The sequence below is a fragment of the Grampus griseus genome (assembly GCF_964374135.1).
Source record: "Grampus griseus genome assembly, chromosome: 7".
NCBI classification, from domain to species: Eukaryota; Metazoa; Chordata; class Mammalia; order Artiodactyla; family Delphinidae; genus Grampus; species Grampus griseus.
The window spans coordinates 100,306,186-100,334,051 of NC_139001.1; the positions used below are offsets into that span (position 1 = coordinate 100,306,186).

General features: G+C 36.4%; 1 protein-coding gene across 5 annotated transcripts in view; it reads left to right on the forward strand.

Moving 5' to 3' along the window:
* DPP10 (dipeptidyl peptidase like 10) overlaps window positions 1-27,866 on the forward strand; it is a gene marked incomplete at both ends in the record, with an annotated part of 1,290,793 nt that overhangs the window by 937,988 nt on the left and 324,939 nt on the right. For all 5 annotated transcript variants that reach the window (XM_082658735.1, XM_082658736.1, XM_082658734.1 and 2 more), the window contains one exon: window positions 6,836-6,930. In XM_082658735.1, the coding sequence (XP_082514861.1) occupies window positions 6,836-6,930 (95 nt within the window). The remainder of the gene's footprint in view (window positions 1-6,835; window positions 6,931-27,866) is intronic.

Genomic DNA, 27,866 nt, shown 5'->3' on the forward strand with positions numbered 1-27,866 from the left:
ACATCCATTTATAATAAAAACCCTCCAGAAAGTAGGCACAGAGGGAACTTAACATGATAAAGGCCATATATGACAAACCCACAGCCAACATTGTTCTCAATGGTGAAAAACTGAAACCATTTCCTTTAAGATCAGGAACAAGACAAGGTTGTCCACTCTCACCCCTATTATTCAACATAGTTTTGGAAGTTTTAGCTACAGCAGTTGGAGAAGAAAAAGAAATAAAAGGAAGCCAAATTGGAGAAGAAGAAATAAAACTGCCATTATTTGCAGATGACATGATACCGTACATAGAGAATCCTAAAGATGCTACCAGAATACTGCTAGAGCGAATGAATGAATTTGGGAAAGTAACAGAATACAAAATTAATGCACAGAAGTCTCTTGCATTCCTATATATTAATGATGAAAAATCTGAAAGAGAAATTAAGGAAACACTCCCATTTACCATTGCAACAAAAAGAATAAAATACCTAGGAATAAACCTACCTAAGGAGACAAAAGACCTGTATGCAGAAAATTATAATACACTGATGAAAGAAATTAAACATGATACAAAGCGATGGAGAGATATACCATGTTCTTGGATTGGAAGAATCAACATTGTGAAAAGGACTCTACTACCCAAAGCAATCTACAGATTCAGTACAATCCCTATCAAAATACAAATGGCATTTTTCACAGAACTAGAACAAAAAAATTCACAATTTGTATGGAAACGCAAAAGACCCTGAAGCACCAAAGCAATCTTGAGAAAGAAAAATGGAGCTGGAGGAATCAGGCTCCCGGACTTCAGACTACACTACAAGGCAACAGTAATCAAGAGAGTATGGTACTGGCACAAAAACAGAAACATAGCTCAATGGAACAGGATAGAAAGCCCAGAGATAAACCCACACACATATGGTCACCTTATTTTTGATAAAGGAGGCAAGAATATACAATGGAGAAAGGACAACCTCTTCAATAAGTGGTGCTGGGAAAACTGGACAGCTATCTGTAAAAGAATGAAATTAGAACAGTCCCTAAAACCATACACAAAAATAAACTCCAAATGGATTAAAGACCTAAATGTAAGGCCAGACACTGTCAAACTCTTAGAGGAAAACATAGGCAGAACACTCTATAACAAATATCACAGCAAGATCCTTTTTGTCCCACATCCTAGAGAAATGGAAATAAAAACAAAAATAAATAAATGGGACCTAGTGAAATAGAAAACCTTTTGCACAGCAAAGGAAGCCATAAACAAGAGCAAAAGACAACCCTCAACATGGGAAAAAATATTTGCAAATGAAGCAACTGACAATGGATTAATCTCCAAAATTTACAAGCAGCCCATGCAGCTCAATATAAAAAAAAACAAACAACCCCATCCAAAAATGGACAGGAGGCCTAAATAGACATTTCTCCAAAGAAGATATACAGATTGCCAACAAACCCATGATAGGATGCTCAACATCACTAATCGTTAGAGAAATGCAAATTAAAACTGCAATGAGGTATCCCCTCACACCAGTCAGAATGGCCATCATCAAAAAAAATCTACAAACAATAAATGCTGGAGAGGTTGTGGAGAAAAGGGAACCCTCTTGCACTGTTGGTGGGAATGTAAACTGATACAGTCACTATGGAGAACAATATGGAGATTCCTTAAAAAACTAAAAACAGAACTACCATATGACCCAGCAATCCCACTACTGGGCATATACCCTGAGAAAACCATAATTCAAAAAGAGTCATGTACCACAATGTTCATTGCAGCTCTATTTACAATAGCCAGGCCATGGAAGCAACATAAGTGTCCATCGACAGATGAATGTATAAAGAAGATGTGGTACATATATACAATGGAATATTGCTCAGTCATAAAAAGAAACGAAACTGAGTTATTTGCAGTGAGGTGGATGGACCTAGAGTCTGTCATACAGAGTGAAGTAAGTCAGAAAGAGAAAAACAAATACCATATGCTAACACATAAATATGGAATAAAAAAAAATGTTCATGAAGAACCTAGGGCCAGGACGGGAATAAAGATGCTGACCTACTAGAGAATGAACTTGAGGACACGGGGTGGGGGATGGGTAAGTTGGGACAAAGTGAGACAGTGACATGTACATATATACACTATCAAATGTAAAAGCGGTAGCTAGTAGGAAGCAGCTGCATAGCACAGGGAGATCAGCTTGGTGCTTTGTGACCACCTAGAGAGGTGGGATAGGGAGGGTGGGAGGGAGGGAGACACAAGAGGAAGAGATATGGGGATATATGTATATGTATAGCTGATTCACTTTGTTATACAGCAGAAACTAACACACCATTGTAAAGCAATTATACTCCAGTAAAGATGTTAAAAAAAAAAAAAGTATTTTACTGGAACTATTTTCTATGTTGAAAAATATTCAACAACAGGTGAGTGATAAAGGAATGATGTCATATTCATGAATAGAACGCTGTGCAACTGTTAAAAGAATGAGGTAGACACGTGTACTGACATCAAACATTCTTTAAGATTATTAAATTTAAAAAGAAGTGCATCATCAAAAAGCAGACATCAGTGGAACAGAATAGAGAGCCCAGAAATAAATCCACATATTTATGGTCAATTAATCTATGACAAAGGAGGCAAGAATATACAATGGAGAAAAGACAATGTCTTCAATAAGTGGTGCTGGGAAAACCGGCCAGCTATATGTAAAATAGTGAATTTAGAACATTTTCCCACACTATATACAAAATTATATACAAATATAAACTCAAAGTGGATTAAAGACCTAAACATAAAACATGACACCACAAAACTCCTAGGAAAGTACATAGGCAGAACACTCTTTGACATAAATCACAGCAATATTTTTTGGATCTGTCTCCTAAAGCAAAGAAAACAAAAGCAAAAATAAACAAATGGGAGCTAATTAAACCTAGAAGCTTTAGCACAGCATAGGAAATCATCGACAAAACAAAATGTGAACCTACTGAATGGGAGAAAACTTTTGTGAATGATATGACTGATAAGGGGTTAAAGAACTCATACAACTCAATATTAAAAAAACAAACAATCCAATTAAAAAATAGGCAGAAGACCTGAATAGACATTTTTCCAAAGAAGACATACAGATGGCCAACGGGCACATGAAAAGATGCTCAACATCATTAATCATCAGAGAAATGCAAATTAAAACCAAAGTGATATATCACCTCACACCTGTGAGAATGGCTATCATCAAAAAGTCAACAAATAACATATGCTGGAGAGGATGTGGAGAAAAGGGAACACTTGTCCACTCTTAGTGGGAATGTAAATTGGTGCAGCCACTGTGGAAAACAGTATGGAAGTTTCTCAAAAAAACTGAAAATAAAGTTGCCATATGATTCAGCAATTCCACTCCTCAGTATATACCTGAATAAACCAAAAACACCAATTTGAAAAGATACATGTACCCCAATGTTCATAGGAACATTATTTACAATTGTCAAGATATGGAAGCAACCTAAGTGTCCATCAACAGATGAAGCGATAAAGAAGATGTGGTATATACATGGATATACAGTATGTGGATATACAAAGGAATACTACTTAGCCATGAAAAAAGAATGAAATTTTGCCATTTGCAGTAACGTGGATGGACATGGAGAGCATTATGCTAAGTGAAATAAGTCAGACAGAGAAAGAAAAATACTGTATGATACCACTTATATGTGGAATCTAAAAAATACACCAAACTAGTGAATACAACAAAAAAGAAACAGACTCACAAATATAGAGTACAAACCAGGGGTTACCAGTGAGGAGAGGGAAGGAAGGAGGGGCAAGATAAGGGTAGGAGATTAAGAGGTGCAAACTACTATCTATAAAATAAGCTACAAGAATATATTGTACAATACAGGGAATATAGCCAATATTTTATAGTAATTATGAAGGGAATATAACCTTTAAAATTGTGATCACTATGTTGTATACCTGAAGCTTATATAATATTGTAAACTATCTATACCTCAATTTAAAAAAAAACATTAAAAAAAGTACATCATAAAAAAAATGATGTGGCACACATATACAATGGAATAGTACTCAGCCATAAAAAGCAGTGAAATTGCGTTATTTGTATTGAGATAGATGGACCTAGAGTCTGTCATACAGAGTGAAGTAAGTCAGAAAGAGAAAAACAAATACTGTATGCTAACACATATATATGGAATCTAAAAAAAAAGAAAAAAGATTCTGAAGAACCTAGGGGCAGGACAGGAATAAAGGTACAGACATAGAGAATGGACTTGACACAGGGAGGGGGAAGGGTAAGCTAGGATGAAGTGAGAGAGTGGCATGGACATATATACACTACCAAATGTAAAATAGATAGCTAGTGGGAAGCAGCTGCATAACACAGGGAGATCAGCTTGGTTCTTTGTGACCACCTAGAGGGGTGGGATGGCGGGGGGGAAGGAGACGCAAGAGGGAGGAGATATGGGGACATATGTATAACTGATTCACGTTGCTATAAAGCAGAAACTAACACAACTGTAAAGCAATTATACTCCAATAAAGATGTTAAAAAAATTAAATGTAGTCTTTATCTTCTCAAACAAACTCCACTTCCTTCTATTTTGATTCTAAGGGAAATAAAAATTAATTTTCCTTCATCTATCCCAATATAATCCATCATCAGCTGCGGGTTTCCTTACTATGAGAGACAGTAAGGCCATATGTTACTTTATCTCTTCTGTTGAAGAAGAATCACTATTCATGCTCTCTGGGCTCCTGTTTCTCCCTAAGCCCTTAGATTCTCATCCCTATTTAGAATTCTGCAGTGTGCTGGTCCCCTGGGAAAAGAACCAGTTACTGATTGGCTTTTTGCTCTATTTATTACCATGGTACAGTAGAAGGGGAAAAACCCTCTTTCTCTTAATTTATTGTAAAAATATTTTAAGGATGTTTGTTAAGACACGTTATTTATGCTAATCTGTGATGGCAGTGTCTATCCGTACCAAGAGGTGGTCCAGAACTGAGAAAATGAAGGAACATAACAGAGGCGTCAGTTGAGGTTGGACTATAGATTAAAGCAAGCGTTGATTTTGAGCGGGAAGACAGGAGACCAGAGTCAGCTGGCAAGGCTGAATTGAGTAACACAGGTGACCAGTATTGCTCTTGAGCCTGCGATCATATATTTGGGATAGAAAGGAAGGGGAAGAGAGGTAAAGAATAGAAAGCAAAATAAATATTTATTATGTGCGTAACCCTGTTACTTGTCTTACATCACTAGAAAGGTCAGCAGGTAAAGTTAATGATAAAAAGAACCCAATTTATCTATAGGTGATGAAAGAAATTCAGTAGGTGATACAAGGCCTTATTTTTAAGTTCACATAGGACCATCTTTCAGTACACTTAAATACAACTCAGATAGTAACTTGAAATCTTTGTCTCTTTTTCTCCTTTCTTAAAACACTATTTGTCTTTCCTTGTGGCCCATGTCTTTCCAACATGTCACTCTCCCCATGTGACTAAGGTCAAGAGGAGCCATTGGCCTTCTGTGCCATCCCTGACTCTAGTAGGAGAGTCATATTGGACTCTCAGTCTTCTGAATGGAACACGGAAGAAAGACAAACTTCATTTTTGCTAGTATTGATTGCTTCTCATCATAACTTCTGGGTGTCACTATTTATAATATTGAGATAACTAGAGAACGAGTCAGAAAACCTTGCCCTGCCAAAACTGTCAGACATTTCCACATAGTTTTCACAACCCACCATGCAGTATTTGTTTACCACCATTATGCAGATGAAGCCAGGTTCTGAGAATTGTAAATTATATAACTTCATTTACTGTGAATAGTAGGTCCAACCCCTCTCAATATTTCTTCCAAGAATGGGCAGGCGGGTAGGGGGGTGCAATACCATGGAGAAGTTTAGAATTGGGTAAAACTGAAAAGGACATTATCAAAAAAAAAAAAAAAGAAAGAAAGAACACTCAAGACTGCTTTTATTTGGGTATCTTCCCTTTTATCTAATCACATAAATGTATGTATAATATATCTATTATTTATATAGCTTTTATGCAGATACAGATATCTTTCTTTTCTTAACTCCTGAATATCCTTTCTGGCAGCTTGTCTCAGGTTGGTATTTGCAGTCTATGGTATTCTTAATATGAGTTAATTTCCTGATAAATGTGGCTGAATTTAACTCAAACATATTTAAAATCAACAGCTGTCCAGACGAAATGCAATTATTTACACTGAAAACATCATTCTCTTTAAAGTTGAAAAAGTGGATACAATGGACACATACAGTCTCAGAGATTTTGACCAGTGGTCACACAATCCAGACAAAATACCAGAGGCACAGTTCCAAACCCAAGGGAGAAAGAGGTTGAGTGGCAATTGAGCGGTGGTAGGACTGGGTTTGTGAAAAAGTCTGCATGAACGTGCTTCATGTGATAGTCTCAGAATTGTGTCCAGTTATGTTTAACTGGCAGCCTCGTTGAAAGTTTACCTAGATCACTAATCAGTAACAGCTTCGGAAATGGGAGGCATTTCTCTGTCCCTTCTTTCTCATCTTAGAATGGGCATCAGTTGCCCATGTTTTAATTACTTTTCATTTGTTCAACCAAGAATCTGAGTGACCCTGTCACTAACACTGTTTTCATTGCACAGTAGACCATGTGCTGGGTGGGCTTCCTGAAGAGGATTAATGAGAGCTAAGTACAGAAATCTGCTCAGGTTATTAAAGGCTAACAGTGATTGTTCTAATGTGTCTGTTTATTATGCACATTATCTCCTCTACACTCATATTAACCTAGTCAATGTGTTTGTCAATTGTTAACATCTTTTTGTTGCAGATACGGATGTGGTGTATAAAAGCGAGAATGGACATGTCATTAAACTGAATATAGAAACAAATACTACCACATTATTATTGGAAAACACAACTTTTGTAAGTAATGAATAATTAATTACTTTAATCATTTCAGTATTGTTTAGAATGCTCTCTTGGTATACATAATGGTCGTTTTTTTCAGCTTCAGCACTTGCAAAGCTTTTCAAGTGAAAAGTTAAGGCTGGGATATTATTAGAATCAGTAGATCTATTGATAGAAAATTCCCATGTGACCATCTGCTCTGTTTTCTCCCCAATTATCCTTTTTAGTAAATGAATAAGTGTTTCTAAGAATAATATTTTTTAGAATGAATATTTATTCCAATACTTTCTATGTAAGTTTAGCCATACAAATGCCAAAATTAAAAAAAAAAGTTAATATAACCCAAGTCATAACTTTTTCTCTGCCTTTACTTTTCATTCTTCCTGACTTGTTTCTAATTGTGGTTTTCGAAATCAAGTAGAAGGCAGGCTTTCTAAAACTGGCCTTTAGTTGGAGTTGATATGCTTTACTTTTATAATTAAGCATTCTATCAGTATCATTTCTCTTCTTCAGAATCATTGTTTGGCCTAACAATGATCCAAATAACTGAATGTATTTATTTTGCTCTCATAAATGTATATGAACTTTGGGGTAAATTCAGTCCTCTTAAGGTTAGATTTAGCTATGATTACCTATTGAGTAAGTGACAATGAATCAACTGTTTCAAATGTTCAAAATCTAGGATCAAACACCACTGAAAAATAGTTTAAAGTTATTTGCTCATTGTTTTATACAATCAAAGGTTCAATGTATTGCCTATTAGATGAGTTCCTATGTTATAACACATGAACTAAGGCCTCAGAAGACCTCCTATACAAATTAAAGGAAGAAGCAAACCATCAGACACTTTTTGTACTTATTGCTACTTGTACATCTGGAATAAACATTTGGACTTCATGTTTGTAATAGGGTGGCCAGGTGGAAGAGATGAAGTGAAAACTTCTGTTGTTAGTGTTTTTATTTTTTAAGAGAAAAGTGGTTGTTGAAATCATGCAGTGATTATATATGTATATATTTGTTAGACTAAATTAAACCAACCAGCTGAGGTACTTTAGCAATTAGGTTATTAACTAACTAATAATGGCATTTCTATTTTTAAATGAATCAGTTAATTCACAGATATTAGAAGAGCAGATACTCTGAATGCAATGATTTACAGTATTTGTGGAATGCCAAGGCAATGTAAGCCATATTGCTCACTTTCTTAGAATACTGATTTCCTTGGGGTAGGTAATGCTTACCTTCCTGAAAAAGTTTAACAGACAGCATAGAGCAGTATCTATTATTTCTTAACTGGTTGGTCCTCGGGGATACTAGAGAAGAGGCTAAGGAATCATCGAGAGATGCTGAAATCAATGGGAAAGAAGCCTCCATATGAGATAGGACAGGAGGTAGAAAGCAGGAATCAGTAATTATGACAGCTAATGATTGGCTGATTAAAGTCAATGCGAATTAATTTCAATAAAACTAGTTTGGAGAGCAAAATTAAATGAATTTTTGTATTTGTTTCCTTTATTATAAAGTAACATTTTTGATGGGGGTTATAGACCTTTAGTGGTCAAGTATTTAAGTTAAGAATAACCACGTTGTACGTGAATATCTGGTTATGTGACTGTTCCACACTGATCATCCCCTTACACAGGTTAATGAGGTCTTCTATTGGTCACTAATTATCTTTTTTTTTTTTCCAGCATTTATTCCTTGCTTTCTTAGTCTCTTTGGTACATCAGAAAAGGAACAGAACAAACCTTGTCGGTTATTATTTCATTCTGTCGTTGGTACTTCGTACTTTACACCAACCCCATCTCATTGTAGTTTTCTCCATGTGTTAATTAATGCCATTTTATCTTTATGCTTGTATGTTTAATCTTCTAAAAATCCTTTTGAGGTCTATTTCTGCTCTTTTCTATGTTGGCCATGACTCTTAATTACCACCGAGTCGTATTTAACAAATATTCTAATTTACTGATCTTTTAAGATTCATAGGCTCCCTGAAGACATTTATCTCACAACACAGATAATGAAGCAGTTTATAAGTCCTAGAGGCATCAGAATTCAGTGGAGGAGGCTGAGGATAAAGATTGGAATGCGACTTATGTTTCCAACTAGTTAACTCAGAACCGCAAACAAAAAATATAAATTAACACGAATCCAGATGAATTCAAAGGCACTTATTTAATCATTTTCTCCTTCTAACTCCAAGATAGCATTATTAAACACACTTGTGTTTTAAAGAGCATGCTAAGCTAAAGTCTGCATACGCTTTCTCTCTCAGGCCATACTCTTGGGAAAAAAATCCCTTATCAGAGCATAAAATTTTTATTTATAGCGCAGTTTTTTTTCATTGAGCAATTAGCAATACTTTAATGACAATTATAATTAATTGGATTAGATCACTATAAGCTTTAGTAGTAAAGTGTACCAAGGCAATTGAGAAAAAAAATTATTACTTAAAATGTGACAACAGAATAGCCTATTGTATAATAAGATATATTTTGCAAAAAAATGTGACTGCCAGTTTATTTTAAAACTTAATATAACATCACATTGTTATTTCTCTGCTTACATACATTTTAAATATGAATGGTGGGCCCTTTTAGCTATGTAATCATGGTTAGCAGACACTATGAGTAGTGATAATATTGGCTGTGACAGTCAAAAATAAAACAAAAGTAAATAATTTTCCTGAAATAATTGGCTTATGTCTTAAGGCATTCTTTTGGAGTGAAGATACGTGGACTTCTAATGAAGGAGAAAATTAAAGTGTATATAACTTTTTGAAGAGGAGTTACATGAAAGGAGTGATTTAGCCCCAAAAGTGCTCTTAATCATTTTTAAGTGTTTGAAAAAGTTATCTCATAAAGCCACAACTATTTCAAACAAAAGCTCATTCACAGTGTCATAATGAGGAAAATGTTTCATAAGTATTAGCTGTATTCTTTCTACTGGAAATAATTTGAATATCTCCAGTGGTCTTGGCAAAAAACACCAGCATTCATAAATAGTTCTATCAAATTTCTGATATTAGAAAGGAATTGGAAACATGATTCTGAGCTACATGCTTAAACATTACTAAGATTAAAAAAAACAAAGCTTGTATACTAATATGGAAAGGGAAACTAAATATCTGTAAGCTTTTAAAACTATGCTATAAAAATAGCCTAAAGCATAGAAAGGAAATTCACGGTAACATTCAAGGGAAATGTTACCTATACATGTTTTGGTCCAACTATTTATTTATAGGTCATTACAAAATAGTAGGTTTGACTAGAACCAAGGAATATTTATGGACTTATCATGGATAGAGATAGCATCAGTTGATTTGCATACCACTGCAGTATTTCTTTTTTTAACATCTTTATTGGAGTATGGTTGCTTAACAATGTTGTGTTAGTTTCTGCTGTATAACAAAGTGAATCAGCTATACGTATACATACATCTCCATATCCCCTCCCTCTTGCATCTCCCTCCCACCCTCCCTATCCCACCCCTCTAGGTGGTCACAAACAACGAATCTGATCTCCCTGTGCTATGCGGCTGCTTCCCACTAGCTATCTGTTTTACATTTGAGAGTGTATATATGTCAATGCCACTCTCTAACTTTGTCCCAGCTTACCCTTCCCCCTCCATGTGTCCTCAAGTCCATTCTCTACATTTGCATCTTTATTCCTGTCTTGCCCCTAGGTTCTTCAGAACCTTTTTTTTTTTACATTCCATATATATATATGTTACCATATGGTATTTGTTTTTCTTTTTCTGACTTATTTCACTCTGTATGACAGACTCTAGGTCCATCCACCTCACTACAAATAACTCAATTTCGTTTCGTTTTATGGCTGAGTAATATTCCATTGTATATATGGACCACATCATCTTTATCCATTCATCTGTCGATGCACACTTAGGTTGCTTCCATGTCCTGGCTATTGTAAATAGTGCTGCAGTGAACATTGTGCTCCATTACTCCTTATGAATTATGGTTTTCTCAGGGTATATGCCCACTAGTAGGATTGCTGGGTCATATGGTAGTTCTATTTTTAGTTTTTAAAGGAACCTCCATACTGTTCTCCATTGTGGCTGTATCAATTTACATTCCCACCAACAGTGCAAGAGGGTTCCCTTTTCTCCACCCCCTCTCCAGCATTTATTGTTTGTAGAATTTTTGATGATGACCATTCTGACTGGTGCCAGGTAATACCTAATTGTAGTTTTTATTTGCATTCCTGTAATGATTAGTGATTTTGAGCATCCTTTCATGTGTTTGTTGGCAATTTGTATATCTTCATTGGAAAAATGACTATTTAGGTCTTCTGCCCATTTTTGGATTAGGTTGTTTGTTATTTTTATATTGAGCTCATGAGCTGCTTTAATATTTTGGAGATTAATCCTTTGTCAGTTGCCTTTTTTGCAAATATTTCTCCCATTTTGAGGGTTGTCTTTTCATCTTGTTTATGGTTTCTTTTGCTTTGCAAAACTTTTATGTCTCATTAGGTCCCATTTGTTTATATTTCCATTTCTCTAGGAGGAGGGTCAAAAAGGATCTTGCTGTGATTTATGTCATAGAGTGTTCTGCCTATGTTTTCCTCTAGGAGTTTTATAGTGTCTGGCCTTACATTTAGGTCTTTAATCCATTTGGAGTTTATTTTTGTGTATGGTTTTAGGGACTGTTCTAATTTCATTCTTTTACATGTAGCTGTCCAGTTTTCCCAGCACCACTTATTGAAGAGACTGTCTTTTCTCCATTGTATATTCTGATCTCCTTTATCAAAGATAAGTTGACCATATGTGCGTGGGTTTATCTTTAGGCTTTCTATACTGTTCCATTTGTCTATGTTTCTGTTTCTGTGCCAGTGCCTTACTGTATTGATTTCTGTAGCTCTGTAGTATAGTCTGAAGTCCAGGAGCATGATTCCTCCAGCTCCGTTTTTCTTTCTCAAGATTGCTTTGGCTATTTGGGGTCCTTTGTGTTTCCATACAAATTGTGAATTTTTTTTTTCTAATTCTGTGAAAAATGCCATTGGTAGTTGATAGGGATTGCAATGAATCTTTAGATTGCTTTGGGTAGTATGGTCATTTTCACAATGATGTTTCTTCCAATCTAAGAACGTGGTATATCTCTCCATCTGTTTGTATCATCTTTAATTTCTTCCATCAGTGTCTTATAGTTTTCTGCATACAGGTCTTTTGTCTCCTTAGGTAGGTTTATTCCTAGGTATTTTATTCTTTTTGTTGCAATGGTAAATGGGAGTGTTTCCTTAATTTCTCTTTCAGTTTTCATCATTAGTGTACAGGAATGCGAGAGATTTCTGTGCATTAATTTTGTATCCTGCCACTTTCCCAAATTAATTGATTAGCTGTAGTAGTTTCCTGGTAGCATCTTTAGGGTTCTCCATGTATAGTATCATGTCATATGCAAACTGACCGTTTTACTTCTTCTCCGATTTGGATTCCATTTATTTCTTTTTCTTCTCTGATTGCTGTGGCTAAAACTTCCAAAACTTTGTTGAATAATAGCAGTGAGACCGGGCAGCCTTGTCTTTTTCCTGATGTTAGTGGAAATGGTTTCAGTTTTTCACCACTGAGAACAATGTTGTCTGTGGGTTTGTCATATATGGCCTTTATTATGTTGAGGTAAGTTCCCCTTATGCTTACTTTCTGGAAGTTTTTTATCTTAAATTGGTGTTGAATATTGTCAAAAGCTTTTTCTGCATCTATTGAGGTTATCATATGGTTTTTCTCCTTCAGTTTGTTAATATGGTTTATCACATTGATTGATTTGCATATATTGAAGAATCCTTGCATTCCTGGGATAAACCCCACTTGATCATGGTGTATGATCCTTTTAATGTGCTGTTGGATTCTGTTTGCAGGTATTTTGTTGAGGATTTTTGCATCTATGTTCATCAGTGATATTGGCCTGTAGTTTTCTTTCTTTGTGACATCTTTGTCTGGTTTTGGTACCAGGGTGATGGTGGCCTCATAGAATGAGTTTGGGCGTGTTCCTCCCTCTGCTTTATTTTGGAAGAGTTTGAGAAGGATAGGCATTAGCTCTTCTCTAAATGTTTGATACAATTGACCTGTGAAGCCATCTGGACCTGGGCTTTTGTTTCTTGGAAGATTTTTAATCACACTTTCAATTTCAGTGCTTGTGATTGGTTGTTTCATATTTTCTGTTTCTTCCTTGTTCAGTGTTGGGAAGGTTGTGCTCTTCTACGAATTTGTCCATTCCTTCCAGGGTGTCCATTTGATTGGCATATAGTTGCTTGTAGTAATCTCTCATGATCCCTTTGTATTTCTGCAGTGTCCGGTGTTACTTCTCCTTTTTCATTTCTAATTCTGCTGAGTTTAGTCTTCTCCCTTTTTATCTTGATGAGGCTGGCTAATGGTTTATCAATTTTGTTTATCTTCTCAAAGAACCAGATTTTAGTTTTATTGTTCTTTACTATCGTTTCCTTCATTTCTTTTTCATTTATTTCTGATCTGATCTTTATGATTTCTTTCCTTCTGCTAACTTTGTGGGTTTTTTTGTTGTTGTTGTTCTTTTTCTAATTGCTTTAGGTGTAAGGTTAGGTTGTTTATTTGAGATTGTTCTTGTTTCTTGAAATAGGATGTATTGCTATAAACTTCCCTCTTAGAACTACTTTTGCTGCATCCCATAGGTTTTGGGTTGTCGTGTTTTCATTGTCATTTCTTTCTAGGTATTTTTTGATTTCCTCTTTGATTTGTTCATTGATCTCTTGGTTATTTAGTAGTGTATTGTTTAGCCTCCATGTGTTTGTATTTTTTACAGTATTTTTCCTGTAATTAATATCTAGTCTCATAGTGTTGTGGTTGGAAAAGATACTTGATACGATTTCAATTTTCTTAAATTTACCAAGGCTTGATTTGTGACCCACAATATCGTCTATCCTGCAGAATGTTCCTTGAGCTCTTAAGAAGAAAGTGTATTCTGTAGTTTTTGGATGGAATGTACTATAAATATCAATCGAGTCCATCTTGTTTAATGTGTCATTTAAAGCTTGTATTTCCTTATTTATTTTCATTTTGGATGATCTGTCCATTGGTGAAAGTGGAGTGTTAAAGTCCCCTACTATGATTGTGCTACTGTCAATTTCCCCTTTTATGGCTGTTAGCATTTGCCTTATGTATTGAGGTGCTCCTATGTTGGGTGCATAAATATTTACAATTGTTATATCTTCTTTTTGGATTGATTCCTTGATCATTATGTAGTGTCCTTCTTTGTCTCTTGTAAGCCTTTATTTTAAAATATATTTTTTCTGATACAAGAATTGCTATTCTAGCTTTCTTTTGATCCATTTGCATGGAATATCTTTTTCCATCTCCTCACTTTCAGTCTGTATGTGTTCCTAGGTCTGAAGTGGGTCTCTTGTAGACAGCATATGTATAGGTTTTGTTATTTTATCCATTCAACCAGTCTATGTCTTTTGGTTGGAGCATTTAATACACTTACATTTAAGGTAATTATCGATACGTATGTCCCTATTACCATTTTTAAAATTGTTTTGGGTTTGTTATTGTAGGTCTTTTCCTTCTCTTGTGTGGTTCCTGCCTAGAGAAGTTCCTTTAGCATTTGTTGTAAATTTGTGGTGCTGAATTCTCTTAGCTTTTGGTTGTCTGTAAAGGTTTTAATTTCTCTGTCAAATCTGAATAAAATCCTTGCTGGGTAGAGTAATCTTCGTTGTAGGTTTTTCCCTTTCATCACTTTAAACATGTCCTGCCACTCCCTCTGGCTTGCAGGGTTTCTGCTGCTAGATCAGCTGTTAACCTTATGGGGATTCCCCTGTATGTTATTTGTTGCTTTTCCCTTGCTGCTTTTAATATTTTTTCTTAGTATTTAATTTTTGATAGTTTGATTAATATGTGTTGGCGTGTTTTTCCTTGGTTTTATCCTGTATGGGACTCTCTGTGCTTCCTGGAATTGATTGACCTATCTATCCTTTCCCATATTAGGGAAGTTTTCAACTATAATCTCTTCAGATATTTTCTCAGTCTCTTTCTTTTTCTCTTCTTCTTCTGGGACCCCTATATTTCGAATGTTGGTGCGTTTAATATTGTTCCAGAGGTCTCTGAGACTGTCCTCAATTCTTTTCATTCTTTTTTTCTTTATTGTGATCTGTGGTAATTATTTCCACTGTTTTATCTTCTAGGTCACTTATCTGTTCTTCTGCCTCAGTTATTCTGCTATTGATCCCCTTTAGAGAATTTTAAATTTCATTTATTTTGTTGTTCATCATTATTTGTTTGCTCTAGTTTTTCTAGGTCCTTGTTAAACATTTCTTGTACTTTCTCCATTCCATTTCCAAGATTTTGGATCATCTTTACCATCATTACTCTGAATTCTTTTTCAGGTAGACTGCCTAGTTCCTCTTCATTTATTTGGTCTGGTGTGTTTTTACTTTGCTCCTTCATTTGCTGTGTATTTCTCTGTCTTCTCATTTTGCTGAACTTACTGTTTTTGTGGTCTCCTTTTTGCAGGCTGCATGTTCGTAGTTCCCGTTGTTTTTGGTGTCTGCCCCCAGTGGGTAAGGTTGGCTCAGAGGGTTGTGTAGGCTTCCTGATAGAGGGGAGTGGTGCCTGTGTTCTGGTGAATGAGGCTGGATCTTGTCTTTCTGGTGGGCAGGTCCACGTCTGGTGTTGTGTTTTGGGGTGTCTGTGAACTTATTATGATTTTAGGCAGCCTGTCTGCTAATGGGTGGGGTTGTGTTCCAGTCTTGCTAGTTGTTTGGCATGGGGTGTCCAGCACTGGAGCTTGCTGGTCGTTGAGTGGAGCTGGGTCTTAGCATTGAGTAGGAGATCTCTGGGAGGGCTCTCGCCGATTGATATTACGTAGGGCCAGGAGTTCTGTGGTGGTCCAATGTCCAGAACTCGGCTCTCCCACCTCAGAGTCTCAGCCCTGACTCCTGGCCAAGACCCTGTCAGCCACATGGCTCAATAGAGCTGATAGTTAGGGACTGCCCTGGTGGTCCAGTGGTTAAAACTCCATGCTTCAACTGCAGGGGGCACAGGTTCAATCTCTGCTTGGGGTGTTAAGATCCTTGGGTGTGTTGTGGGTTTTACTGTCTTTTTTAGGAAGAATGCACAGATAGGTAGAAAACTTGGGGCCAGTCCTGGTGGGCTGCCATTGCAGTATTTTTATTTGTTTAAATTTCACTTATTCTGCCACTGAATATTTGGAGTGGGGGATAGATAAAAATCTTTTTACCACCAAAATATCAAGGAGCTTATTTTCTCATTTATGTTTGAGGAAAGAGCTACGTGTTGGGAAAAAAAATAGAATGGCACAAGCAATCATTTGTTGGATAAAGACAACCAAAATTTCACCTCTTAAAATTTGAAATAAAGAAAGGTTATCAGGGTTTTCTGACCACCCATGTGTTTCACATGCTGGCTATAATCATGGAGGCTTTATATGTTAAAAATCTGGCCTCAGACAAGGCATACAATGATGGCAGAGTAGGAAGACCCTGAACTCACCTCCTCTCACGGGCATACCAAAATTACAACTATTTACAGAACAACTATTGATAAGAAAGATCGGAATCTACCAGAAAAGATCTTCCACAACTAAAGATATAAAGAACGAATCACAAGACAGCTGAGGGTGTGGTAAGAGTTATGGTATATTCAAGACCCATACCTCTGGGAGAGTGATCCACAAATGGGAAAATAGTTACAACTGCAGAGGTTCTCCCCAAGGAGCAAGGGATCTGAGTCCCGTATTGGGCTCCCCAGCCAGGGGCACCAGAGCAAGAATTGGAGCCCCAAAAATGTATGGCTTTGAAGGACAGAGGGGCTTACTTTCAGGTGATCCAGAGGACTGTGGGAAATAGAGACTCCAGTCTTAAAGAGTGCACACACAGTCTCACACACTGTGGGACCCAGGGAAGAAACAGTAGTTTGAAAGAACTCTGGGTCAGACCTACCTGCTGATCTTGGAGAAGCTCCTGCAGAGGCAGGAGGTAACTGGAGCTCACCTTGAGGATATAAATGCTGGCAGCAGCCATTTGGGGGAGCTCCTTCTCTCATGTGGAAACTGATGCTGTCAAGGAATATTTTGGAATCCTCCCTCCTGCTTATTAAAGTCAGGACCCAGCCCTGCCACCCCCACCTTCCAGCCTGTAGACACCAGTACTGGAATCCCTCAGGCCAAGCAACCAGCTGGGTAGGGACACAGCCCCACATACCAGCAGACAGGCTGCCTTAAGACTCCCTGAGCCCATACCTTCCCCTGGACATGGCCGTGTCCACCAGAGGGTCCAGGACCGAGACCTACACACCAGTACACAGGCACTAGACCCAGGACCTCCAGGGCCCTGCAGCCAGAGACCCTGGGAACCACCTCTGCCCACCAGTGGGCAGGAATGATCCCCAGAACCCCCTGGGTCCTGGCCACACCCACCAGCCAGCCAGCTCTAGACTTCGGACCAGCCTCATCCACCAGCAGTCCAACACCAACTCTGTGACTCCTGGACCTAGGACCCAGCTCTGCCTGCCAGCAGGATGGCACTAGCCCCAGGACCTAACTTTACCCACTGGTGGGTGAGCACCTTGTACTCCTCTGCCTCGTTATATATCCCCACTCTCCAGTGAGCCAGCACCAACTTTGGTATACCGTAGAACCTGCAGCCAGCCATGTAAGGAACCGGCCTAACCCACCAGCAGGCCAACACTAAATCCAAGAACGTAGCCCCAAAACCATCCACCCCAGAACCTAGTTCTGCCCCAGAGTGCACCAGCACTAGGGCTGGGGCCCCCAAGGGTTCCACAGCCAGCTGCCTTGTGACCTGGCCCCACCAACCAGTGGCTGGCAATCTCCACACAAGGCAGGGCCTGACAACCAACCAAACCAGGAGCCAGCCGCCGCACTTACCAGACTGTCCACAGTAGTTAGCCCACCACAGCAGAAGAGCCCACGCAGCCCACATAGGGGCATCCCTAGAGCATATAGCTCTGGTGACCAGAGGGGTATGTGGTGCTGAGATGCACAGGATGTCTCCTACAAAAGACCACTTCTCCAAGGTTGAGAAACCTAACCAACATACAAGAAATAGGAACAGCAAATTAAGCAAAGTAAGGTAACAGGGGAACATGTTCCAAACAAAGGAACAAGATAAAACCCCTTAAGAACTAAATGAAATGGATAGAGATAGGTGATCTAACAGATAGAGTTCAAGGTAATAACAATAAAGATAATCAATGAACTTGAGAGAAGAATTGATGAGCAGAGAGAGAAGTTATAAGTTTTTAACAAAGAGTTAGAAAATATAAAGAAGAACCAAATAGAGATGAAGAATGCAGTACTGAGACAAAACAAAAGAAACAAACAAAAACACTAGAAGGAATAAACAGTATCTTAAATGATGCAGAGGAATGGATCAGCGAGTTGGAAGACAGAGTAGTGGAAATCACGAATGATGAACAGAAAAAAGAAAAAACGAATAAAAAGAAATAAGGACAGCTTAAGAGGCCTCTGAGACAATATCAAGCATAGTAACATTGATATTATAGGGGTTCTAGAAGGAGAAGAGATAGAGAAAGGGGCAAAGAACATATTTGAGGACATAATAGCTTAAAACTTCCCTAACCTGGGAAGGGAAGCAGACACTCAGGTCCAGGAAGCACAGAAAGTCTCAAACAGGATCAACCCAAAGAGAACCACACCAAGGCACATTGAAATTAAAATGGCAGAAGTTAAAAATAAAGGGAGGAATATTAAAAGCAGCAAGGGAAAAGAGCGAGTTACCTACCAGGCAACTCCCATTAGGCTATTAGCTAACTTTTCAGCAGAAACTCTTCAGGACAGAAGGGTGGCACAGTATATTTAAAGTAATGAAAGTGAAAAACCTAAAACCAAGGAAACTACCCAGCAACACTTTCACTTGGATTTGAAGGAGAGATCAAAAGTTTTACAGACAAGCAGAAGTTAAGAGTTCAGCACCACCAAACCAGCTTTACAAGAGGTGTTAATGAGACTAAGTGAAAAAGAAAAGGTCACAACCAGAAACCTGAATATTATGAAAGGAAAAAACTCATTGGTAAAGGCAAATATACAGTAAATATATTTTGGATATTAACCCCTTATTAGTCATATAATTTGCAAATATTTTCTCCCATTCAGTAGGTTGCCTTTTCATTTTGTCAGTGGTTTCATTTGCTGAGCAAAAGCTTTTAAGTTTAATTAGGTCCCTTTTGTTTCTTTTGTCTGAGGAGACAGATCCCCCAAAAATATTGCTACAATTTCTATCAAAGAGTGTTCTGCCTATGTTGTCTTCTAGGAAGTTTTAGGTCTTACATTTAGGTCTTTAATCCATTTTGAGTTTATTTTTGTATATGGTGTGAGGAAATGTTCTAATTTCATTCTTTCACATGTAACTGTTCAGTTTTCTCAGCACCACTTATTGAAGAGACTCTTTGTTCTCCATTGCATATTCTTAGCTCCTTTGTTGTATATTAACTGACCATAAGTGTGTGGGTTTATTTCTGAGCCCTGTATTATGTTCCATGGATGTGTGTGTCTGCTTTTGTGCCAGTACCATGTTATTTTGATTACTGTAGCTTTGTAGTGTAGTCTGAAATCAGGGCACCTGATTCCTCCAGCTTTGTTCTTTTTTATTAAGTTTGCTTTGGCAATTTGTTGTCTTTTGTGGTTCCATATAAATTTTGCAATTATATGTTTTGTTCTGTGAAAAATGTCATGGGTATTCTGATAGGGATTCCATTAAATCTGTAGATTGCCTTGGATAATATGGGAATTTTAATGCTATTAATTCTTCTGATCCATGAACATCGGATATCTTTCCATTTCTTTGTATCAGCTTCAGTTTTCTTCATCAATGTTTTATTGTTTTCACAGTATAGGTCTTTCACCTCCTTGGCTAAGTTTATTCCTAGGTATTATATTCATTTTGATGTGATTTTAAATGGGATTGTCTTCTTGCTTTCTCTCTCTGATAGTTCATAAGTAATGTATAGAAAAGCAACAGATTTCTGTATATTATTCTTATATCCTGAAACCTTACTGAATTCATTTATTAGTGCTAAACTTTTTTGGTGGATACTTTAGGGTTTTCTATATATAGACTCATGTCATTTGAAAATAGTGAGTTTTATTCCTTCCTTTCCAGATTGGATGCCTTTTATTGCTTTTTCTTGTCTGATTGCTATGGCTAGGAATTTCAATACTATGATAAATATAAATGGTGAGTGTGGGCATCCTTGTCTTGTTCCTGATTTCAGATGAAGAGCTTTCAGCTTTTCACTGTTGAGTAAGGTGTTGGCTGTGGGTTTGTCATAAATAGCCTTTTTATGTTGAGATATGTTCCATCTACACATTCTATTCTTTATAAAAGAAATAGTAATTAAAGATTCATTTCATAGAGATAATCTTACATCTTTATACTGTATATACACTTACATATTAAGTAAAACAAACAAACAAACAAATTCACATTGTAAGTTCCCTTTATTTGGAGCAAAGCATTTATGTTTATAATCTCTCCTTCAGTTTAATACTATTTTTACAATTCTGTGGCTTTCTTCTTTCTTATCATTTGTTATGTCCCATAATTTTTATATGTCCCTTAAATATTAACATTTGAGATTTTATAAATTATAGTATAATTACAAATAGAAATATTATTCTTAATCTCCCTCATTGACATGTTTTAGAACAATATAGTGAAAACATGGTTGGAAAAAATATATATAGTATATTGACCTACGTGATATGACAGTCACTAGCCACATATGGCTATTTAAATTTATTTTTAAATTAATTAAAATCATGTAAAATTAAAAACTCCATCTTTTAGCGACAACAGCCACATTTTAAACATTCAATATCCAAGTGTAACCAGTGCCTGCCACACCAGATGATGTTCATACAAAGCCTTTCCATTACCATAGGAAGTTCTTCTGCACAGTGCTGATATACATGTATATATAATAAAAATAAAAGTTTTCCTCCATATCACTCAGTACTCCTTTTTGAGGGTAGCCATGTACATATTTCTGCTCACCAAAAATGACTCCAGAAATATGTCTGTGGATCTTCTTACATCTGTACATAAACAATATATTTCAAAATATATGCACTCGTGTGTGTGGGGGTATTTAATTTCAACAGCATGAATGGTCTCCCCTTTTCATCTACTTAATAATATAACCTGAAGGTCTTTTTATATGAATGCTTTTGTTTTTCTCTAATATCATTTAACGAGTACATAGAATTCCCTTGCATAATGCACTACCATATATTCATTTCTATTATATTCCTGTAAATACACTTGGCAACCATTTTTGAAATATATTTGTAGGCTAAATTCATAGAAGTACTATTGCTGGGTCAAAAGAAATGTCAATTTGAAATTTAATAGTATCAAATTGTATTAATCAGATCCACCAATAGTATATGATATTGCCTGTTAACCTACTCTGGCCATCACTAATATTGCCAACATATTAACTAGTATCAATTTGGCTGATGAAAAAATAGTACTTAATTGTTATATTGACTTGCAGTTATTTAATTATGAATGAGATTGAGCATTATCTTGTCATATGTGCCTTGACAATTGGTTCATTTTTTTCTATGAATTCCTTTGCATAACCTTTTATAATTGGGACTTTGCAAGTGAGACACATGTGCAGCAGCATTTCATCTTTACATATTTCTACTTAGCTTGAATCTCACTGGAATCATTCATTCACCACCATCTGCAAAGTCCAGTGAAAGTTTTTTTTGTATTTCAAATGTCTTATTAGACCTGTATCTATTATTAACTGGTGGAAGAAGGAATGAATAATGAGCGTTAGTGAAGGAGGAACAATGGGAGGATTTGTGAGTAAATGTCTGTAATGAACTCATTTAGCTTTAAATACCTATTTAATATAAGAAGAACCATCTGCCCTATAAAGTGTTAGAAATGTACCCCTTAATTTTTCCCTCAGTTTTCAAAGTGAAATAAAATTAATACTAAAAAAAAAAAAAAAAAAGAAAAAAGAAGCAGGCAAACTAAAATCATTCTTCATGTCTTGGGCTTAATCTGACCTTTATCTGCTCATTTGAAAATGTGCAGAAAAAGGATTGATCTTAGCCTTCTATATATTTCATTAAAAAATATTGAGGGCTTCCCTGGTGGTGCAGTGGTTGAGAGTCCGCCTGCCGATGCAGGGGACACGGGTTCGTGTCCCAGTCTGGGAAGATCCCACATGCGGCAGAGCGGCTGGGCCCGTGAGCAATGTCTGCTGAGCCTGCACGTCCGGAGCCTGTGCTTCGCAACGCGAGAGTCCACAACGGTGAGAAGCCCGCGTACCACCAAAAAAAAAACAAAACAAAAAAAAAATTGAAATCTTAACATTTCTGAGAAAGGGACAATGCAAGAAATAAATTTTGGCTTTGGGACACTAAAATGCAAAGATTAGTAAATGACAGCTCAACTGAAACTAATTTGCCCTGGAAATGATTTTTATATCTATCCTTACATTTTTGGTGAATGTCTAACAGAGCTCCTAAGTGCAGCTGAAGAGACCCAGAAGTGTTTTCAACTGTGACTGCTAGACAAGAATAGAAGAACAGTGTTCTTACTTTAGAGCTGGGGATTTGGGCTCAAGACATTGGATCTGGAGGCAGCCCCGGATTGTTCCTTATCGTCATTCTATTGGATTTTACGTGATTTTACAGGACCTCTTTCTTTCCCTAGTTAAGCAGAAAGTTCTGTGCCACCAGGGAAGTAAATCTGAAGTTACTTTTTTCTTTTACTATTGCCCTTTGCTTTGGCAGATAAGGGTCAGTTATAGTATATCTGCTTATTAAATGGATAATGACAAATGAGAAGGAAATGGAGAATCAACTTCTTTGTGAGTCCTGAGCAGAAGGAGTGGTAGTCCACCTGTTAATATACTCAAGAAACATTGATGTTCAGAACTGAAAACCTGAGTCTTGTCATTCTTTGGTTTAGTTCAGATTCTTCCTCTGAATTGTCACATCCTATAATTTTTTTTTTGTTTGTATCTTGTATCTATTATAATCTCATGTCAAAATTAGAGTTCACAGACAGATATTTTAGCATAGTAAAGAATACCAAGTGGTAAATGATAAAGGCATGGTGAAAAGCATTAGTTAACTGAAAAATATTAGTGTGTAATTAATATGAAAAAACTCCTCCAATTTTATTGAAAAATAAGCAAAAGATTTAAATACACTCTTCATAAAAGAAACACATCATTGATAAACAGAGAAACAAATACTTCACATAATTTACAAACAGGAAAATGATAGTCAACAAAGAGATGTATTTTGCACCTATCCCACTGGCAAAGTTTAACTCTGACGTTACCAAGAACTGGAAAGAATGTGGAGAACAGGAGGTCTTACACATTGCTAGCAGGAGTGTAATTTGTGTTTATACTTTGGGTAACAGTTTGTCATTTTGTGTGAAGCAGAACATTCACACACCCTACAACCCACAGATTTCTCCCTAGATATATACACCATATGAAAATGGTTGCACATGTGCATCAGGAAAGAACACAAAAGTTTATTCAGTCATAGTTGCAAACAACTGCTGTTCTCCTCAACTGAGCTTAAGATCTATTAATAGACATTTCTGATTAAGTGAACAATGAAGAATGACCTTTAGCTTTGGACCATTAAAGTGCAAGTTTAGTAAATGACAACTCAACATTTAAACTAATTTGCTCTGGAAATTATTTTTTTGTATCCTTGGGTTTCTGGTGAATGTCTAACTCAGTTTGGTTATGTATATGTTTGCCTAAATGACATATTTAGTTGGTTTTGAACTTTTAATAGAGGAACCGGGCTGTCCATGATCTTCATGTATGTCCTTTTGTCACAGCATTCTGTTACTGATTCATGCATATTTACATTTAGTTGTAGCTCACTAATTTTTATAGGATATTCCATAGTTTTATGTTATTTTCACATTATTGTATGGTTTGTCATTATTTTCATAGATTACAGCATATTTGTTGTTTATCTGATATTCAAGTTTAACTGGGCATGTTATATTTTTATTGGCTAAATTTATTACAAATGACACTCTGTCAAGAGACAAAAGTTATTATTAATCTAATTCTGTGCATCCAAGGTCCATTAAGATGAAAACAACAAATAAATATTATACTCTTTATATAAATAGTTTTATCAAAGATAAAAATAAGAGAGAAGGGGCTTCCCTGGTGGCGCAGTGGTTGAGAGTCTGCCTGCCGATGCAGGGGACACGGGTTTGTGCCCTGGTCCAGGAAGATCCCACATGCCACGGAGCGGCTAGGCCCGTGAGCCATGGCTGCTGAGCCTGCAGGTCCAGAGCCTGTGCTCCGCAACGGAAGAGGCCACAACAATGAGAGGCCCACGTACCGCAAATAAATAAATAAATAAATAAATAAATAAATAAATAAAAAGAAGAAAGTAAATATCTAACCTGATATTATTGAAGAATATACCAGAATTTATTAAATATCAACAAATAAGTTTCTTTTTAGTTACTAACATATGTTCTCTCTTGTTCCTTGGGATTATCAATGGTAATGCTAAACTAATGATGTCATACCAACTTTAAATGGGTCTTTGATCTATAAGAAAAATCGATCACCTGTCAACCAAAATTCAATCTTTACAGCACTAGTATTTTCCTATTTTTCTCTCATTTTTAAAGAAGATTCAGCCAGGTTAAATTTTTTTATGAAGCAATATTGGTCATTATATTTTCTCTTCTTTTTAAATATATGAAAATTTCAAAGTTCTTGGTAGCCACTTCCTGGCCTATGAGAGATATAAAATCACATTACTGACACAAATTCTTGAAAAGTCCATATCATGTTTTAAAATAGTAACTATTAATTAGGTTTTCTCTCTAATATTTATCTGATAGAATATCATTGCAAAAATGTACTTAAGTAATTTGCTACTGGAAAAATCCAGTCAACTTGTCTTATAAGCATTGTATTGAACAAATTATATTAGGCCATGAATAGGAAAACTTACACAGAAATTCTAATGTGATATTTTTTGGACTTTCATAACTTTTAATTTCTTTCTATATGCTGTATTTTTTAGCGCATTACATTTAGTGCATTACATTCTTTACCTGAATGTAATAACACCATTTAAGATAAATTATGTTTGAAGTATTGTGATTAGAAAACATTAAAACAATTTGAAGAGTCAGATTAGCGTAACTCAATTTCAAAGGAATAATTTGTGTAAGTATGCACTTTACAATATTCCTTAACTTTCTTCTCCAGCCTAAGCTTTCTTAATTTGTTGTACTTGTTGCGGAGCACAGGCTCTGGACGCGCAGGCTCAGCGGCCATGGCTCACGGACCCAGCCGCTCCGCGGCATGCGGGATCTTCCCGGACCGGGGCATGAACCCGTGTCCCCTGCATCTGCAGGTGGACTCTCAACCACTGCGCCACCAGGGAAGCCCAATTTGTTATATTTTTGAGTGCAGAAATACTCACATTTTTCTCAAAGTCATCTTGTTGGCCCTTTTTTTAAAGTTATTAACAGAATTCAGAGACCATTAGTTTTACCTTCTATTAAAAATAAAAATTGTTTTTTAAATGTTTTAGTGTATGGACTGTGATCAAACTCAATAAAATATTAATTTGGCTGTTCACATTTATTGAGCAATAAAGATATATGTGAGGCATTCTACATGGGTTAGTAAGTACTGATTTAATAGTCTTAAAAACTAGCTACTTGCACCATGGCATTTTCTCCATTGACTTTTTGAATAAAATATTCTAGAATCAATAAGATGCATGGTGCCAAGAAAAAAAACTAGAGACGATCCATTATGTTTATACAACATGGATGTCCTAGGTATCACAAAGTAATATAATTCAGACAATATACTAATTAATTGGGTAGTTATGAAAAGAGAATATTAAAAAAAATAGAATAAAATGTCTGATTTTTAAAAAAATCTTTGCATATAAACACAGTTATGGCTATAACAAACAAACATGGCTTTATTTAGAGCTGCAAGATAAAAAAAAAACAGTCGCTCTGCCTCTTCCTTGTTTCTTTCATTTGAAGCCAGACAGAGAAAGAGAGTCCATCTTTGGTATCCCTTAATAGACTGCGATTTGGTTTGCCTTCTTTTCTGCCTTCTTTCGACCTTCTTTTCCTTTTTTATCAATTGTATAGTAACCATTTCCCTCCTGCCATCCACTTAAGGTCAACTGGCTTTTTAAAATCTTTCCTCATGCTCATTTCATGATTATTTATAGACTGCATTGTAAAAGAAGCTTATTGACAATATATACTTAATCACATACTTGAAAAAATAATATTTTATTTTTCTAGAATAAGAGATGACTTTTCTAAACATTTTTTGTCAGTTATCAATAAGCTAAAATTAGATTAGGTAATGAGGGAAATTATAGCCAAATAAATTAAACATAATCTGTGTGTGTTTGTGTGTATATGTCTCTCTGTGTGTGTGTGTGTGTGTGTGTGTGTGTGTGTGTGTAGGATTTTGGTTGGGTGAGGTGGAGGGATCAGGAAAAAAAAGACCATAGGGTCCTCAAAGACCTACTTTCTTGTTTTCATCATTCTATATATGTTGAAAATGTACCCACCTACACTTTAAGTTAGCAGATTCTCCAACTCAAGTTCTTGGACCAGTAATTTTTTTTTTTTTTTTGTAATAGAGGTGCCTATATATATATATATATATATATAAATGCGGTACGCGGGCCTCTCACTGCTGTGGCCTCTCCCGTTGCGGAGCACAGGCTCCGGACGCGCAGGCTCAGCGACCATGGCTCACGGGCCCAGCCGCTCCGCGGCACGTGGGATCTTCCCGGACCGGGGCACGAACCCGTGTCCCCTGTATCGACAGGCGGACTCTCAACCGCTGCGCCACCAGGGAAGCCCACCTATACATACTTTTATCACCAGCATGTTACAAGATCTAGAATAACACTCACCTGAACTGTACTGTTCTTATGCATCTGTCATTTCTCAATCTTAAGGCAACCAAGTCTTCTACCAGCTTTTGTTCATTTTAATCCAATCTCTTGTTCTTCTCCTCTTGCTCATTCTTTTCTCAGCCTTAAGTTATACAAATGCATATTTTATATGTTCTGGCACTTCTGACATTTATGTTTGTGTTTAATGATTTCTTGCCATGATATTCAATATCTGACATCTTGGAACAGTCTAGTCCATTGTCTAGTTTTACCTCTAGTTATAATGTTTCTGACAAGAATGAATCATTGCCATGGAGCCTCTTAATAGGGGCATCACTGTGGCAGTAGATGTAAATTAAGGTTCCAAACAACCCAAAAGAGCAATAATGGAAGTGATCAGTGATTAAATGAACTGCACATATAATTGTATACATATGACTCAGGCGAATCACTTGCACTGAAAAGGACAGAGAAGGCTTAAAGAGGGAGAATTAGAATGATATTTGAGAGAAATACAGCTTGAATAAAGAGCAGGGAGAGGTGAAGTTATTATGGCAGGTGGAACAGGTTTACTTATAAAAGTAATCGTAAACATTACTCATAATAACTGCATTGTTACTGATCCACTCATAGTAGAACATGTTGTTTGAGAGGTTTTGCTCCTTTTGTCTGATGAGAATGAATTTACATTGAATGTAAACTTTCATCTGATACTCCATAAAATTCCAGATATCTCTCTTAAACTCCAGGCTTATGTACAAAAAGCTTGAATATCCCCTATTGGATATCCCACTAGGATTAAAACCATAGCATATCTAAAATTGGTGTGTCTAAAATTTTCCTCAAAATATGCCTGGTTTTTGCTTTTTCCCAAGTTTGTTTGCAGTAGCAACATTTACCCAGTGATAAAAACGTGAAAACCCAAAATTGTTTTGTACACTTTCTTCTTAGTCTTCAGATCTAATCAATAAATTCTTTTGTTTTTATCAGC